This window comes from Plectropomus leopardus, chromosome 17 (assembly GCF_008729295.1).
Source record: "Plectropomus leopardus isolate mb chromosome 17, YSFRI_Pleo_2.0, whole genome shotgun sequence".
Classification (NCBI taxonomy): Eukaryota; Metazoa; Chordata; class Actinopteri; order Perciformes; family Serranidae; genus Plectropomus; species Plectropomus leopardus.
Window position 1 is genome coordinate 9,586,693 of NC_056479.1, and position 17,632 is coordinate 9,604,324.

The 17,632-nt window shown below is 38.2% G+C and overlaps 2 protein-coding genes across 4 annotated transcripts; one reads left to right on the top strand and one right to left on the bottom strand.

The window, feature by feature from the left end:
- Positions 1-1,936: 1,936 nt before the first annotated feature.
- atxn7l3a (ataxin 7 like 3a) lies at positions 1,937-14,453 on the top strand. Of its 3 annotated transcripts, XM_042504260.1 has the most exons (16): positions 1,937-2,138; positions 3,404-3,446; positions 3,591-3,690; positions 3,817-3,949; positions 4,045-4,216; positions 4,312-4,409; positions 4,507-4,529; positions 4,638-4,683; positions 5,933-5,970; positions 6,077-6,145; positions 6,283-6,326; positions 6,810-6,881; positions 8,301-8,437; positions 8,930-9,560; positions 9,661-10,546; positions 14,369-14,453. In XM_042504260.1, exons 3-14 carry the CDS (start codon positions 3,640-3,642, stop codon positions 9,124-9,126), a joined length of 1,080 nt encoding a protein of 359 aa, XP_042360194.1. In that variant the 5' UTR covers positions 1,937-2,138; positions 3,404-3,446; positions 3,591-3,639; the 3' UTR covers positions 9,127-9,560; positions 9,661-10,546; positions 14,369-14,453. The 3 variants fall into 3 exon arrangements, with proteins under 3 accessions (XP_042360194.1, XP_042360193.1, XP_042360195.1); XM_042504259.1 differs by having other exon boundaries at positions 8,930-10,546; XM_042504261.1 differs by lacking the exon at positions 6,810-6,881 and having other exon boundaries at positions 8,930-10,546.
- On the bottom strand, positions 12,843-16,805 carry tmub2 (transmembrane and ubiquitin-like domain containing 2). The gene is made up of 3 exons (XM_042504262.1): positions 16,703-16,805; positions 14,196-14,845; positions 12,843-14,086 (listed from the first exon to the last, which is right to left on the bottom strand). Exons 2-3 carry the CDS (start codon positions 14,828-14,830, stop codon positions 13,693-13,695), a joined length of 1,029 nt encoding a protein of 342 aa, XP_042360196.1. The 5' UTR covers positions 14,831-14,845; positions 16,703-16,805; the 3' UTR covers positions 12,843-13,692.
- Between the last annotated feature and the right edge of the window lie 827 nt (positions 16,806-17,632).

The following is a 17,632-nucleotide window of genomic DNA, read 5'->3' on the forward strand; positions in this document are numbered from 1 at the left end:
TGCTTTGAAACTCAAACATCTGAAAAAACTGAAAAAAATTTAATTGATTAACCACTTGAGTCATTTATCAAGCAAATAATAGCAAAATTTGCTACTTCTGGTTCCTAAAATGTTAAAAATGTCTGTCTTTTTCATGTGTGAAATGATTAAAAACTGAATTGCTTTTGGTGTTGGACTGTCAGTCAGACAAAACAAATATCTAAATTGGTCATCTTGCAGTAATGGTTATGGTAAAGGCGATTTTGAACTTTTAAAAAATAATTTTACAGACCAAATGTTTAACCAATTAATTGAGAGAAACAACAAATTTGTCAATAATCATTAGCCACAGTCCAGGTGTTCCCTTCAACTTGTAGCCAACAGTTTGTGTCTGCCTTAAGTTATTTGGAGGCCATACAAGAGCTGTTGGGTCTGTATTATCCTCCCATACCTCAAGATTTCTTTGCAATTTGTACAGTTTGTCTTTCCTGTCCTGTCCAGTCCTTGTCCTGAAATACTATCAGACCCTAGATTCACTGTGTGGCAGTGAAATTACACATCATTCTTCCAAATTTTTAGGGTTATGTCCCAAATAAACAAAGCAATGTCTACATGTGACCCCTTGTCATGGGTACATTGTAGCCTCATAATTTTAATTTAATTTAAAGTTATGGCCAGTTTAAAGAAAATGTTGATCCCTTCTCAGATTGTTTTGTTGTTTTGTTTTTTTAACTATTTGAGACATGACAAAGTAAAAGTATCAAGTATATGACAAAATTAAAAATGATCATAGAAGGAAAAATAAACATATTTAGGTTGTAAAAAAAAAAAAAGGAAAATCCCACATCAAGGCACTTAACTGACATAATGAAGGGTTTAAAACTAGTTTAATGTCTGTCCACATACTTTTGGCGAGATGGTGCATATTGTTGTTACAGATGACCTCATCCAACCGCTCAGGCTCAACTATATGATCACAGATAACGAGAGGAAACATAATGTTCCTTTATTAATGTCTTGACTGGATGGTCAAGTCTGTCGGAAATACCGGAAACACGTTGATTGTACCTTCAAAATAAAATCATCAAGTGGGTCGCACACACCTATCAACTACAGATATTATTTGCTGGTCAACAAAAGTAGTGGTAAAATAAAGTTGAAGTAGTAATGATCAGTGGTGTAAACTAAGTAACTATGTAGCCTACATTTACTGAAATACTGTACCAAAGTACTGGTTTGAGGTACTTTATTTGAGTGAACATTTTACTCCATTACATTTTTACAAACACGTGATTAATAAAATATGATATTTATATTGAAAACTATCAAATAAAGTACTTCACCAACCTCCACCAACCGCCTCCACCAACTGGGTAATTAAAAAGCTGCTTGTGTGTTAATGCATTAGTAGGTTAAATAATATTGGCAGGCCATATATGTTATTCAGTGTTGTCATTAATAGCAGTGACAATTGTATCAATGTATTTATAATCTGGTGGTTCTTGCATGTTTCCCTTGTAGACCATACATTCAGCCACTATGACAACCTGCCTGTAAACTAGTAAAGGGAAGTTCTGTATCTTTTATGTTTGATATCACTATTACACCTGAACCACAATCTCACACCCTGCAATAATACTGAAAGAGACCATCATGCCCAATGAGTCAGGTACTTTTTCTTTTGATACCTGAAGTTGTTTACATTTTTCAATCAGAACTTGAATATAAGATTCCTATTTGCAACAGATTGTTGTAACATCTTGGCATAGCTTCTTTTTTTTAAGTCACTTTGTGTGTACTGTGGTGTACTTCTTACACCACTGATTAGCTTCAGATGCATTTGTCCAGGTCATCAAACATTTGACAGCTCAGGAAGCAAGGCTTTTATTTTTGAGGTTTAACCGGAAGCGCGTTGTTTTGTTGTTTTGTTGGTTCCTTCACTGTCGGCCTCCTCGGTGTCAGGCGGGTTCCTAACGTCAATTTAACCGACACCGGCGACAACCAACAATTTAAACTAGGATTTTTCTCTACTGTCGACAAAATGATGCGTGTTTCTGAAGAGTAGGCTTCTTATTAACGTATTTCCGTGTGGACTGACGCGGTGATGTTGCCTCCCTCAGAGAAACTGCCTGTTTCAGACTGAGTTTCGGCATGACAGGGTAAGAGGAAACATTTTTTTAACCCTGTGAAATTAGAAACATAACGTCGCTACATTGTTTCTGAGTATTTCCCATCGATAAGCCGAAAAACGCACATCCTTCAGCAGAAGCTAAAAGAGTCGCGGGGCTAGCTAGCGAATGCTAACATAAAAAAGTAATGTTGACGGTAAACAGTGTTGAGTTTCCTAACTGCCATTACCTGCGTCTATAATGTTTTTATTTTTTCCTACTTATTTAAGGTTGTTCAGATGTGTGTTTTATGTTTGAGTTGTACGTTAGCTATTCTTGTAGTGTTTATAGTGTAAACAAAGATGCATCTTGTCGTAGTTAACACCACAGTTAACCACACCTGCCGCGCTGTAACGTTAGCGTTAATGTCGAGTACAGCTGCTCTGTAGTAATGGTCTTAATCTTATATACTTAGGGACCGTTCCTTATTTATGAGGTAACGGTGCTGGGGGGGCAAAAAGGGGGAGGCACTTCTAATAATTGTTTTAGGCACCTGGGAGCGACATCATATTTATTTTAGATATCCTTAAAACAGGTATTTGCGTTTGAAAACCACATCATTGATCACAGCCAGAAAATGTGAAATCTGGTTATTTGTGGAGGGAGGGTAATGCATTATTTCCAGTCCCTGAAGGGGGAAACATTATTAGCCTGATATTGCTGTAACTAGTATGTCTAGGCTTAGAGTTTGATCTTAAACTGTCACTTTTGTACTTTTTTTTTATGGGATGAATGCTTCCCATAATGTTTAATAAACGAAAACACATGTATAGCTCATATATTTATTCAGGCTACAGTTGGTTTATTTTTGTTATTTTTATGTACTATACTATATATTATGTTGTACCTTTTACTTTATGCTTCTCCTACCTCATACTGAATTTATACTACATTATGTTAATATGTGATACTGTTGTATTTCATTATATACTAAATTGTAATTTTATTTTAATGCACTAAACACTCAATAGCATTACCTTATAATATTATATTTTTTTTTTAAGTTTGGTGTGTATGTACTAGACTTTCTGACTGTGCTGCTGTTAATCATTTTACCTGTAATATGTACCTGTCACTTTAATACTGCCATTTTGTCTTAAATTGCTCTTGTTTAATTTACTGCATAAACTAAACTAAACTATTTATCTGTACTTATTTCTGGCCTTTTGCTGAAACAAATTAATTTCCCCTCTGTGGATCAATAAAGGCTTATCTTATTTAATCCATTTATTTAAGTATTTTCTTCTCTTCAACAGAATGAAGACATATCTGCAACAACTTTCAATATCTCTTTTAAACGTAAGTGTTTTAAGCACCAGTTTCATTCAAAAACTTGAGCCTTGGTGACAGGTTGGATTCGTCTCTCTCTTATCTGTTGACCATGCCAACCATTTCATGAGTGTCATTTTTTTTCTGTTCTTTTATTTTGTTCAAAATCCTCAGGTCAAAATCTCATTACCTTGCTATCAAGACTTCCCATACAGACTTTCAAATGAAAATGGAGGATATGCCCCTGTCAGGCCCAGACAACACCAGGCTGGAGGTGAGTGAATGCGTATGATTTGTAATAAATATAGCTTTTAACTTTTACCCACAGACAGATGTTATGTCTTTATCCATTTTATATGGCATCCAGTTTGAATTTGGTTTTAAATGATCCTTGTTATAGGCCTTGGTCCATGACATCTACTCTGAGCTGGTGGAAGATGCGTGTTTGGGCCTGTGTTTTGAGGTGCATCGTGCTGTGAAACAGGGCTATTTCTTCTTGGATGAAACAGATCAAGAGAGCATGAAGGAGTTTGGTGTGTGCCATGGTTTCTATTTTTTTCTGGTCTATTTGTCTTGTCATTTTCTTTGGCGTGTTTGCTCACAGTATGCACCTTCATTACTCTTCCAGAAATTGTGGATCAGCCAGGAGTGGACATATTTGGCCAAGTGTACAATCAGTGGAAAAACAAAGAGTGTGAGTGCCCGAACTGCAAAAGACTGATAGCAGCTTCTCGCTTCGCCCCACACTTGGAGAAATGTCTTGGCATGGGACGCAATAGCAGTCGCATCGCCAATCGCAGGTCAGTCAGTGAGGGTCATTCAGGACTTATCGGTGCATTTATCTAAATTAGGTAGGATCAGAATGTTTGATTGTTTGTTTTTCACCTTTTAATAGGCTAGCCAGCAATAATAACATGAGCAAATCAGAGAGTGATCAGGAAGACAACGATGATCTCAACGATAACGACTGGTCCTATGGGGCAGAAAAAAAAGGTAAGTTTAACTTATTTTTCTACTATGGCGAGAGAATAATTAAGCATGCTCCAGATTGATTCCACATAATTAACAAACTTCTTTTTCCACATCACAGCCAAGAAGAGAAAGTCAGATAAGGTATTTTGGGGTTTGTTTTCTCTTTTGCAGACAGCGTTAGACTAAATTGTATTACGTTTTAATGTGTATAATGAGTTTAAGCTAATATGAATGATTTTCTTTGTCCAGAATCAAAATTCTCCAAGAAGATCCAAATCAGTAAAACATAAAAATGGTGAGTCTGTCAAGTATTTATTATCTAGTGAACTGTTGAAGTTTTGGTCCATGCACCTGTATAAATATTTGAAATGATTCTGGACTGGACCATAACTTGGTTTGTTCAGCTTTCAGCAGCCTAAGCATCATTTTATAAATCAGGATGTTCTGTGTATGCAGTTCCCCCAGTAACAGGAAGCAGGAGGTGCACCTTTCAGATTTAATGATCAGGGCAAAAATGTCAGCATAAAGCAATGTTGGGTGAATGCTCAAAGACTATAAATTGAGGGAAAATGTTGCAAATTTTCAGCTGAACTTGTATGTGAGGCACAGTGCACAGAAAAATAACTAGGGACACAAAGAGTTTGATAATAGTGTGCGATAATATATTTAACTATTTATTTGGCTATTCTGTGTAATGAAAATTCATATGTTGTTGAGTGAAAAGAATATTTTGACATAAATATGCAAAACTGAAAAGTAAAAATACTTTGAGGGTTTGTTTGGATCAAGTTCTTCAGGAGGTTTTCTATTTACAAGGGAGGAGCAAATAATATCTGATTAGCTGCAAGCTAGTTTCCAAGAACTGTAGATATGGAAGCAAATGAGAAACACAAATGTTTAAATTTCAACAGCCACCAAATTCATATTACATACATATTTAATATTTTACTTTGAAAACTATGTATGTATTTGTTCTGACTTCACCTCTTTGAAATTATATTTCTGACAGACCTCACTCTGATAGGCCAGAAGTGGGTTCAGTTGCATTTAGGCATGATTTTGTATCCTGTCCAGGGAAACCCAAATGTTGCCATTTAAAAAAATTCTGAGGTCTAAATTTGGATCTGAATCTGCACAATTAAATTAAAGCTATCTTAATCTATTTTTCTTTTTTCTTTTTTTATCTGAATTTATGAACATTGAAGAAAAGTATATTCACATTCAGCTTTTGAATTGCAAATCAAGACATTTAATTTTTTAATTTCAATGTGGTGAATTTAGAACTAATGAATTCAGATACGTGGTTTGCGGTAAAATATTGTGAAATGGAATAAGTAAAGTAAAATATGCTATGAATAGAGTGGTGTGTAAATTTCAGTGCAATGACTGTAAAAAAAATTAAATACTTGTGTCTTATTTGCTTCCTTATGTACACAACTTGGAAACCCTCTTGATTGTGAATTGAGGTCCATTTTTGATGATGTTTTAATAGTTTTAATGTGGTATAAATAAAAAGGATTAATAGTTGTGTTTTCCTTCTCCAGGTGAACTGGGGAGCAGCGTCAGTTTAGAGCCTTACAAGGTGACATGTTTTGTTCATGTCGCCTGCAAGATCTTAAAGTCACATTTGTATTGCATTATTCAGTGCAAAGTATTAATAATGGCTCTTGGTCTGTGTTTCATTGCAGTACAACTATAATACTGGCATCAGTTATGAAAGTTTAGGCCCTGATGAAGTCAGATCACTTTTAACAACGGTGAGTTTTCCATGTAAATGCATCAAAGCGTATTGATCTTTTCACAGTCCTATTTCTCAGGATAAATAGTCATTTTTACTGCTCTCCTGTTTTACTTAAACAGATGTTGATCATTTATGTTGTGTTTGTTTCTATAGCAATGTGGGGTGATCTCTGAGCACACCAAGAAGATGTGTACCAGGTAAATACAGTCTGTCCCTTCTGTGAATTTTGTAATGCAAACTAAATCCCTTAGAAATGCTGTCTGAAACTGTCTGTTGCATGTGAAATCTGGAACATGATCAGTTTCATCCATGTATTTCTGAAAATGATCATGTGCGTTGGGACTTACTCAGGGGCACACAAGTGGCAGCATTGTACTTCATTGTTTAGCTTTTTTTCTGGACCAATGATTGATTTGTTTTTATCCCCAAAATGAAACACTGGACTAAGAGACAGGATTAATTTGACAGAGATTTTTTTTAATTGGACCACGGAGGACCCTGTCAGTGACCAGCCTCTAACTTTTCGTAACCTTTAACACGTCATTTCTGCTCTGCCTCATCTGATTGGTCACTGATCGGGTCCATCCTACCTCCCTGGCTCCCTGTGGCTGTGTGTTGGCAGGCAGGGTGATGCATGAAGCTGTGTCAGGGATGTATAATGCCACCTTGTGTCCCACCAGGTCTCAGCGATGTCCCCAGCACACGGACGAACAGAGGAGGGCCGTCAGGGTCTTCCTACTGGGGCCGTCCGCGTGAGTGTCCTTACCCGCCCTCAACCTCGAGTGTATTTTCTAAAAGTCTCGTGTGAATGAGTGTTGAGACCCACATGGTGCAGGTGTTTGCTGATGCGACTCAATGTTTTTTGATTGAGTTGCCAGAGATAGAAACAGAACAATGCTGCTGGTCAGTGTTGAGAACACTCTGGAACAGTGGCGCCTTTCGTGCAAGTACAGCACCTTGATGACGGCAGAGTTGCAGCACAGAGGTGTTAACAGAAGCTGCATCGAATGCCCTTTTATCAATAAAAAAAGGCCGTACACCTGACGCATATTGGTTCTCAGAAAAGGTAAAATCTATGAATAGATATCTGCCTGTTTGTGGTACAAGATGTTGGTATTAAAAGTGTTCTGGTTTCCGTTTGTAGTATTGACCAATCACATTGGAGTGGCAGGTATGTTGTGCATGTGGAGAGCAAAAGGCCTATTTTGCTATTGCGTGAGAACTGTTTAGCTTTTCATTAGCTTTTTTTTTATTTATTTATCTGCTTTTACATACAGATATGTAATCTTGGCCCTGATATCTGCTGGCTACACTGGAAAATCTGAACTATTATCAGTTGCCTCCAAAGTCTTATCGTCATCACACCAATAGCCAATTGCAAAAGAAGAGTGCCAGTGCCAATCAGGATGTGATTAAATAATCTTACCGCTCATTCAATTACTTCTTAACTACATTAAGGGAAATATAGTGGAAATACATGAAGCAATAAGCCCCTGGAGGCCATGGTTTGCAGGGATTTTAGGACAGTTAAGGGGGTTTTAGGCACAAGTAACGCACAGCATCAGAAAAGGCAATGATTTGATAATTAGTCATTCTTCTGAGAAGCAATATAGTTTTCCAGAAAAATATAGCAGGACTGCTTTAGAAATCTGTGGCAACACGGAGCCAAAGAAGTTCCCTCCCATGGGCTGTAGTAAATCTAATTGTAGGAGAAAGGAAAAACAAGTTGTCATGTTGTTGCACTTACAATATAACCACATACGGCTCTACCATCTGCAAATATTGTGCTCACGTTTCATTTTGTTAAAGTGTAGACCGGTTACTTGCTTGAGTAATAAAGCTGCACTGTAACAAAAATGATATCTCTAGCAACATGCCTGGAGAAAAGTGAGCATACTAGGCTACAAATAAAAACAAGAAAGCTAGCTCAGGTTACGTCATTAACTTACCATAGACTGTGTGTGTAGTCTTCAGCTTTAGATGGAAAAAAAAGAGGCTGGTGGAATAAGCGGCAGCAACAACAGGTTTGTCTTCAACGCAGCTCAGCCAGTAATAATCCAGGACTGAAACTATCCGTTTTATTGATTTTTTTTAAATCACTGTGTGGTCAGTCTGAGTTGTGTCCTCACCAGTGTAACAGTGTGTATCTCTGTCTGGATGTCATGGAACAGGCCGTCGCTGCTCGATGCAGACGCTGTGGTTGAGAATGACAGCTTTGACATTCCCGATGGACAGACTCTGATGAGCCGCTTGCAGTGGGAAGACTCACCTGATATTTCACCCACTGACTCTGCCTCATCGAAAGCTAGTAAGGAACTTAAAGTTCTTGTCTTACTGTCTACAAATTTCACTGTTTACTGTTTCACTGTTTTAAAAGTATAAATGTATGTGCATGTAGATGCAGGACTGAATGCTGCAGAAAGACTTTCCTGCCTGCTGCCGTTAGACTTTTTAATGCTTTTAAATAACCATTGTTTTTAATTACTGCACAATAAAGTCTTATACACAACATAGCATTTATTATTTGATATTTTTTTGGTATTTACTATCTATAATTTATTTTTAATATTTTTTGTGGCTAATTACAGATGTGCTTTCATGTTATGTGTGGTTTGAATGAACTGCCGTAACAAATGTAATTTCCTGTGAAGGATTAATAAAGTATCTAATCTATCTATAGACTTTTTAATGTAAATTTATATATGTAGATAGTAGTTTAATGTTTTTTTTTTACCTTTTTCCAGCTTTGTTGTTAAATTGTAAAGACAGCTGATAGATACATTTTCTGTCCCTCTCACAGGCGCCAACCATTCAGATTCTAGAAAGCCCAAGAAAAAGAAGAGGACGTCTCTCGGTTTGAACAGTGGAGGAGGAGGAAGTCTGACTGGAGGCAGCAGCAGCAGCAGCTCTCAGAGTAATATCGGCTTATCGACCAAAAAAAAGAGGCCCAAACTCTCAGCACCTTCTATTTCCAGTATCTATGATGACTTAAACTAGCGTAAGCTCTGTCAGTCAGAGCAGCTCTCGTCTCCTCTGATAAGTCCCTCCGTTCACACCTGCATTCACAGGCCTGAACAGGGTGAGGTGAAACTTGACTCAGTAGTTCTTACTCATACAGCCTTGACAAGTAAGTGAATTTAATTAGCATTTCTGCTTCTGTTTTATGAACACAGTGTTTAAAATATTGTGAATGAGAATCACAGAGTTCAGTCAGAGTCTGAAGGAACTTATTGGGGAAAAAGAACCCTAACACAGACTTTACTTTCTGCCTATTCCAGTAATCTCAGACAGTTTGGACCACACAGACAGCTGCTGTCCCCCTAAAATCGAGGGCAGGATGTTGCATCCTCACAAGGCCTCCAGCAGCGAATCAGAAATTGTGCCCATATGCAGATAAAGCCACCATAGTTGCTGTCATTGTGTCCAAGCAGGTATTTCAGTTTACGCTGTTGCACCATATGACCAAAGGTATGTGGACACATGAACGTTGCACCCATATGTGATTGCTGAACATATCATTCTAAACCAAAGGGTTTCTACCAGAGTCTGGCTGCAGGGGTTTTTACTGAGTGCAGGGGGACTACTGAATGCTAACACTGATGTTTGGTGATCAGGTCTGCCTCACAGTCGGTGTTCCAGTTCATCCCAAAAGTACTGGATGGAGTTGAGGTCAGGGCTTTATGCAGGCCAGTCACATTCTTCCAAAACTAAACTTGAAATCCAGTTCTCTATGGATCTGACTTAATGCACAAGGAGTCGTCGATATGTTGAAACAGGAAACAAAGTTGAATGCACACGATTAGTCAAAATAAAATGCTGTAGAAATTCCTTAATTTGAACAAATCAGCCACAGAGGCGTCCACATACTTATGGCTATACAGTGTAAACAGATCTAGGAATTGTCTCTTTATGATGCCATCACCACATTTGGCATCTCTACCTTTCAGATAAAGTAGAGTTTGTTTGTTTTTTAATTTACATTTAAACTGAGCTGTACTATATGATAACATTTTTATGCTCTACAGTCAGAGTGCAGGGGCTCTGCAGATAAATACTCAACCAGAGACTTGTAATGATTCATAAATGATGAGTCACTTTTGTATGACTCTATACATTTTATTTTTAAATTCTGCATAGTATACCTTCGAAAAGCACCACAAGTGATCCTTCTCACAACAGCCATTTTGAAAAGAAATAGCAGTAAAATCAAAGGTGTAGTTATTACGATTAGGCCTCCATTTAGCTTTTCTAATTCCAGGGCCTTGCTCGCTGACAGGGTTTACTGATGCACTTGAATGCATCACAGCTATCATTAACAGAACTGGTTGCACCTGTGTTTCTCCTGCTATCACAGATTAACTTGCTTCTGTGAAAAAGGCCCGTTACAAGTCTTCATTTGTTGACCATTTTCTGAAAGGTAAATGCAAACTGCTTATTTATAAGACCTTTTAAGAGCTGCCTTGTCAGGAAAGGCTTTTTGTTGATCCCAAACGTCTCCCTTAAAGCATTAAAAGTCTTAAATTTGGCTTTCCGAGACCTTCAGGTACTCTGTTACTGTTGGCGACCTGTCTGTCTTTTTAGACTCTGTGTTCATTTAACTCAGTCTTAAAGGAGACATGCTTCAATTCAAAACTTGGCACAAGTTTACTGGAGTACTCATCAGTGGCTTTTCAATCTAGCGTTGTATTGCACAGTTGTGTTTGTGTGTGTGTGTGTGTGTGTGTGTGTGTGTGTGTGTGTGTGTGTGTGTGTGTGTGTGTGTGTGTGTGTTGCAGGTGAGTGTTGTGTGTGAGTGCCTTTGTATGCTGACTTAAACTCTGTGTGACTGTCACTTTTCACGTAGTGTGTGCATGTGTGGTTAGCAGATGTGCGCATGTGTAATCCATTTATATTTTCATAAAACTATGCATCATAGAATGTGATGTTTTTGTGACAGTATGTGTGCCATTTTAAATATTTAACTTTGTTTACATCAACAATCTATTTAAGTTTTTTATTTGTCTCTGCTTATTAAGTGTATATTATTTGTGTGTAAATGCAGACTTTGCTTTTTCATGAGCCAATAGGCTTTTGGGGCACATGTACAGTACGTGTTTGTATGATGTGTGATATAGAGAAATAATCATGAATCCAACTTTCTTTCCTCTGTACAAAACTTGTCTTGTGTATTTTTACTTAGTTTCAGCCTTTAAACCAACAATGAAAAAATTTGTAAAATATGTTACACGCTTCACAGGTCAGATGAACTATTTCACGAATCTTGTACTTGCAACTGTCAAGAGTTGACGTTGTAGAGAAGCAGTTTTTCTCCTTTAAAGTTTCAGATATGATTGTAGAGTCATAAGTGCATAGTTGAGTACAAGGATGATGTATTTTGTTTGTAAACACCAGGGCAGCATTTTTGTAAGACTTAGGGACTGTGTGAAAATTATTTGGGCCAAGAGGAGTTCAGAAAAACAGCAGAGGGTTAAGGCGTAGGTATACCCCGTCATAATCGCTTTTTGGATGGTTAATTCGGCTTTGGAAACACCCAACCCCTCATATCTTTCTAGGGTCCGAATTTCTGTAACTTTCTGAAACCAGTAATCAGACAATCACACTCACTTCCTGCCGTGTTTGGTCAGCGGTGTGGAGTTGAGAAAAGATCCAGTGTTGGATCTACTTCTGTCACTTTGTATGTGAATGACCAAGTGTGACACTATAAATCCCCCGTTAGCTCCAGATTTCAGCACTATTGTGTCTCGCATCCATCTTGGACGGCTTTTCACCCCGCCCTCAAGTGTGGCTGTTAACATTAACTACGTAATCTTACGTAACATTTTAATTAGTTGTTATTTTTTTCTTACTTTTATTTATTGAAAGGTTGCAATGTGATTTTTTTTTTTTTTTTTTTTAAGAGTAGGAAGGTTTTTTCCCAGCACAGATAAAAGGATTTAATTCCTCTATAAAGGCTTTTTTTTCCCTTATCAAAATCAGCTAACTCGTAGGATGAAAAAGTCCATTTTTAGGAACAGAATAGATACAGCAACTGTGCTGCCTGAGCCTGATTCACTTATTTAATGGCTGAAATTACTTTTTATTTAAGAGCTCAGAAATAGAAAATGACTAAAACATTTGCTGTTTTTATATCTGTTTATTCTTTATTTCCAGGTGTTGGGGTAAGGGTGCTCCTTTTCATTCAAGGTTAAAAGGATGTTTCAAAGAAAATATAATAACCAGTGACAAATAGGATTAATCCCTCCTCACCACCCGAATAATTTTCGTACAGTCCCTAAAGTCAAGTGCATTAAGTTGTTTGTGTTAAATATCTTGAACGTGACAATCTGTCGAAGCCCGATTTAATTTTTAGTGTAGTTAACACTTTTGGATCTCTTTCTGTCCTGGTCTGTAGTAACTTTGAACGTGCCCTTTTAATCTTTAATCTTTCCTAGTAAAGTCTTGGTGATGTGCACTTAAGATAAATGAGCTGTTATTGAGACACAGGTGTGATTTTGATTCTTAAGCCACCTTTTGTGGACAACAGCAGATCGTCTCTCGTGGCTCTTTGTGTATCTGTGTGCAGTACGAGTGCAATAACAAAGAATGCAATGTTGTGACAGTTATGATCATAATGTGATTTTTTTTTTTCTTCTCTGCCATGCATACCGATGTTTGCATATAAATAAACTGAAAGCGGCTCACTTCCGTAGACTAAAAACAGATACTGAGACAGGTTTGGTTTGAAATGCTTTAATTTGAGACATCACTGAAGCCAGAGCAGTCCAGCATAATCAGGAGGGTTCAATGTCCCCCTCCAAATCTTTAAGTGCCAGATGCAGGTTCATCTGATTCATTCTATCATTTTATTTACAGAAAATACACAATATATTTACAATATCTTCTCAAAAAGTGTCTATTTTCATGTCTAGTGATTATTTAAATTAGCCTATTTCTAAATAGCAACGGTTTTTGAGCAACAAAAATATCAGGAATTTTCAGCCTAGCACTGAGGCAACTGCACAGTCCATATTTGCTTACACATAGATTGACTCATTCAAATAACACAAAAATAATGGTAGTTAAACTGGCACACACAGCACAACAGTGAGTGGTTCCAACAGATTTAATTCTTGCATCTATCAGTTAATTGTATATAATTTTTTAAAACACAGAAACAGTGGCCTAAAAAAAAACAGACGGACAAGAAAAGCATCATGAATCTTTAGCAACGATAAAAGAGTGGACAAGATAAAGCCAGAGTGTTTAAACATGGTGCGAACCACTAAGTCATGTTTGGAGAGGAGCTAAAGTACGGTTCAGTTTCACCTGAACTTCACTCACTGCAGATTATTATTTACTCCACATATTCTGTACAATCACTCATCTGTTTTTTTATCTTGGTACATGCACAAACAGACCAGCCACCCACACAAACACACTCTGCAGGGATCCAATCTGCTGTGGTATCTGCACCAAACCCCGTTTTGATTAGTCCGTCTCTCCAGGTGCCACCCACTGCTGCGGTTATTTTTGTTTTACCTCACAACATTCAGCTTGTATGCGTGTGCCCTCTCCCCTGCCTTTTCAGCGGCTGTGCATCCCAAATATCAGAAAGCTGAAGAACACAGTGACTCCCACGAGGGAGATGGTCGCAGGAGCGGTGAAGAACTGCCTGTAGTTGATGCGGAAGTACCACACCACGGCCAGTATCACCACGAACACAGGCACCACCAGGCTGCTGGTGCTGATAGCCACACCGGCAGCCCTGAATCCTCCAGTGACCCCAGACCCGACTCCTGCTCCGGCCCCAGGCTGAGCCCCCTCCTCTGGAGTGGCCTCGTGCAGGGCCTGGGAGATGTGGCAGTGGATCACGCTGTTGTGTGTGATGTTTAGGGATAACAGAGTCTTCTTGGGGTCCTGCAGCAACTGGCCTTGGTAGATGAGTTTAATTTGTTGTTCCCGACCTGAGAAGTATTTACTAGGGAAGAGGAGAGACAAGAAAGAGGAGATGTAAAAGAAGGTTATTTTCCAAAATTCGAAACTTCACTTAACTATCTATGCTTGAAGTTTGCAGGCGGATGTTTTACCTTTTCAGTACTCCGACTGTATCCTGTGGTTCTACAACGGCCACCTCCTCCGTGTCATTTAAATACTTAAGACGGACAGAGATGGAAGTGGCAGTAGTGGTGGTGGTGATGGGGGAGATTGTGCTGGTCAGCACTGGAATATGCTTTATAATCTTTTTTTCTTCCTCCTCCAGTTCCTCCTCCTCCTCATCATCCTCATCATCATCATCATCATCCTCTTCATCCTCCTCCTCATCTGAAGTGTGCAGTCTTCCCGCCTGTGGTTGTTTGCTCTGTATGTCCAGCAGAAGATCCGTCCTCACCCCCTCAGCTCCCTCTCCGATCCCCTCCCCCTCTCCCCTCTCAGTCCCCGGCTCGCCGTCATCTGGCTTGTTCTCCTGCGAAGGCGGCGGAGTCTGCTGTTCGGGGGCGTCTGCGCTCGGAGATCCCGCGCTGTAGCTGTCATGTCCTCCCAGTCCGATCAGAGAGGCGTGAGCGCCCACGGTGAGGATGGTGCCCAGTATGTGGTCTCCCCGGTCGGCCACGTGGGTTGAGAGCCAAGCAAAGATGAGGGCCAGGACCAGGAGCAACACACCGCCTGCAGCCGTGACCTCGTCCTCCATCCCATCCAGCATGGTCAGTGCACACACTGCCATCTCTGTCCTCCAAACCTGCAAACAAGACACAACACAACACTTTATTTATTTAGCCATAAATCACAACTCTGTCCAAAAGACGCTGTATAATCCATACTACAATGAAGCAGCATTAGGCAGAAAACGTAGGCAAAATAAAACACAAAGTTAAAGGTTATCCAAGTGTAGTTTAATGTGTACCATCCTCATGTGATAAATATATGAAGTAGTTATTTTCATTATTATTAAAAAATGTTTGTGTAATTCATTTGCAACTTTAAAGAAGCATTTCCCCCACTAAGAACACAGTAGGTTTGGGAAATACTGTAACTCGATGAGAGTACCACAGCTGACATTTTGCATTATGTTTATTATTCCTCAATTACCTCTAGTTGTGTTTCGCTACTGTGGGCAATATTGTTAATCAATAAGCAGGACTGCTTTATTGAAGTGTGACAAAGTATCTGGATTCACCCAAAACAGATATTCCCATTAGTGCTGGGTGATATCAATCAAATATATCACCAATACTATTTTTGACAGTTGACTATTGCTGCTTTGACAAAATATTTATACAATGAGATTTTAATAAGTAATTATCAGTAATGTGGATCTAAGTGGGTAAGGGAAATAAAAAAAAAGCTACCACAGTCTGGTAAGTTTACTGAAATGCAGCCTTTAAAACCAGAAAAAAACAACACTTTTGATACTGCGGTATTCAAAATTTAAGACAGCACTGAGTCTCATATTACGATATCAAGATGATTTTATATATATATATATTTCCCCACCCTAATTCCCAAATAGTTAGTTTTATTTATCAATCGTTTCACATTTGAATTTGACTACATGATAATAACATTGGGGCTGCAGGTAATTATTAATTTAATTATGGCATAGTTTGCAAATCACCTTTTAAACTTAAATTGACAGAAAGTACAGTTTTGTTTTGTTTTTTGGTTTTTTTTTAAAGGTGACCTGTGTGCTCCTACCTGAACTCCAACCCCAAGATTATTATTTTACCATGACATAAGATGAAGAAAACTACAAGGAAATATGTTGTGTTTGTCAGGCACACATAATATACAGCATATGTCATAATATAACACAGCATGATATAAAATTACATATATATACCGGAAGATTGCACAATCGTCCCCACCCATGGCCCTTAAATGACAGTCAAAAACTTAACTTCCTGTCTGTTTTAGAAACTAAAAGTATTATATATGTGTCAGAATAGCACTATCGGCTTTACAAAGCTGTGGCCTTGCAGCAATGATACAATACCTCAGAACTGAGTGTTTTTAGCCCCTGCACACCCGGATAAAGATACTTTACACAAGAAACCATTCGCGTTTACACAATCCTCGAGTTTCTCTACGTGTAAACACGCAGCTCAGTGGCGACGTATACAATGTTTTTATTAAAAAAGGACTGGCGGACGAATACTCTTTTAACGAGGTATATCCATTTGTGAAGATAATTATTTATTATTTATCATTTAGGACTCATTATAAAGATCCGCAGCAGCTATCAGGGCTGGTCAACAGCTGTTTGTTGTAGCTGTGAAGCTACGTCCAAACACCCAGCTGATCAAAGACATGTTAACACTGACTTATACACCACGGTAGTCATTACACGCGACATTTAGACAAAAATATGCCGTTATATAACCTAACCTTCTGCGCTGCTGGCGTGTTTATACTGTAGTCAATGTTGCTACTTGGGGTGCTAAGTTAGCTTGCGAGTTAGCCTTCCTTGCTAGCTTCAAAAAACGACCTTCGACTCTCGTCGCTCGTTTTATTTTTATCGCAATAGTTTTCAAACTAAGCACAGAGGTCGCGTGAAACGTCTGTGAGTCTGTATGGTGTTGGTATGAAACGATCTTACCTGCCAGCTGTGTGAATCAGAGCATGTTTGAAGACGAGGCTCAATGCTAGTTAGCAGCTGCTCCTTAAAAACCACATAATAAACACACAGGCGACGAGAGGCGGCGTGACGTCATCACCGGGCAGCGGGGAGCGCTTGTTTTGGAGACGGGACACGCCTGTTGCTCATCCTGCTCATGCAATAATGAAAATAGATTGAATGTAGAATGCTGTGTGGTTTTCACTAGGCCTCTGATTTGGTAACCCATTCACTGAGGTGAAAAGTGACTAAATTAATTTGCTCAAGTACTATACGTAAGTACAAATTGAGGTATTTCTACTTGAGTCTTTTCTTTTCAAGCCTCTTTAAACTCCTCGACATTTATTTAACAGCTTTACTCACTACAAATCAAGAGTTTTCCACACAAAATATGTAATTTAGTTAGAAAATATTTCTGATATTTGTTTAGCTCTTTTTGCTGTTTTTTAAGAAAATATATATTTTTAAAAAACCCTTTAAATTTATTTCTAATAATTTTATGGACAAAATAAACATTGTAGAGGTGTCACTTTGGCCTCTGGGTAATTGTTAGGCATTTCTCCCTATTTTCTTTATTTTTACAAACAATCAATTGATTGATTGTAATTGATTCATGGAGAAAATAGTCGGCAGGCTATTCCGAAGAATGAATTAATCATTAGTTTTAGTCTGATACAAAATAGTTTAAAATGAGGTCCAACTTAACCAGCTACAGGAGTAAAGTCCTGATTTTACATTAATGCCTTAAGTATATAATAAACAATCTAAATAAATAATATAATGGTCTAATATGTAATACTGAGCTAAAACAGTCACAGGGGACATTTTTCTACACTTACTACTTTTACTTATACTTAGGTACATTTTTCTGATTATACTTATGTACTTCTACTTAAGTAACATTTTTTATTC

Coding starts and splice junctions, on each gene's coding strand:
- tmub2 (XM_042504262.1), bottom strand. CDS start 14,830: ATGGCAGTGTGTGCACTGACCATGCTGGATGGGATGGAGGACGAGGTC. Junction 14,087..14,195: donor ACAGTCGGAGTACTGAAAAG/GTAAAACATCCG, acceptor CCTCTTCCCTAG/TAAATACTTCTCAGGTCGGG.
- atxn7l3a (XM_042504259.1), top strand. CDS start 3,640: ATGAAAATGGAGGATATGCCCCTGTCAGGCCCAGACAACACCAGGCTG. Junction 6,327..6,809: donor ACCAAGAAGATGTGTACCAG/GTAAATACAGTC, acceptor GTGTCCCACCAG/GTCTCAGCGATGTCCCCAGC. Junction 8,438..8,929: donor CTCTGCCTCATCGAAAGCTA/GTAAGGAACTTA, acceptor TCCCTCTCACAG/GCGCCAACCATTCAGATTCT.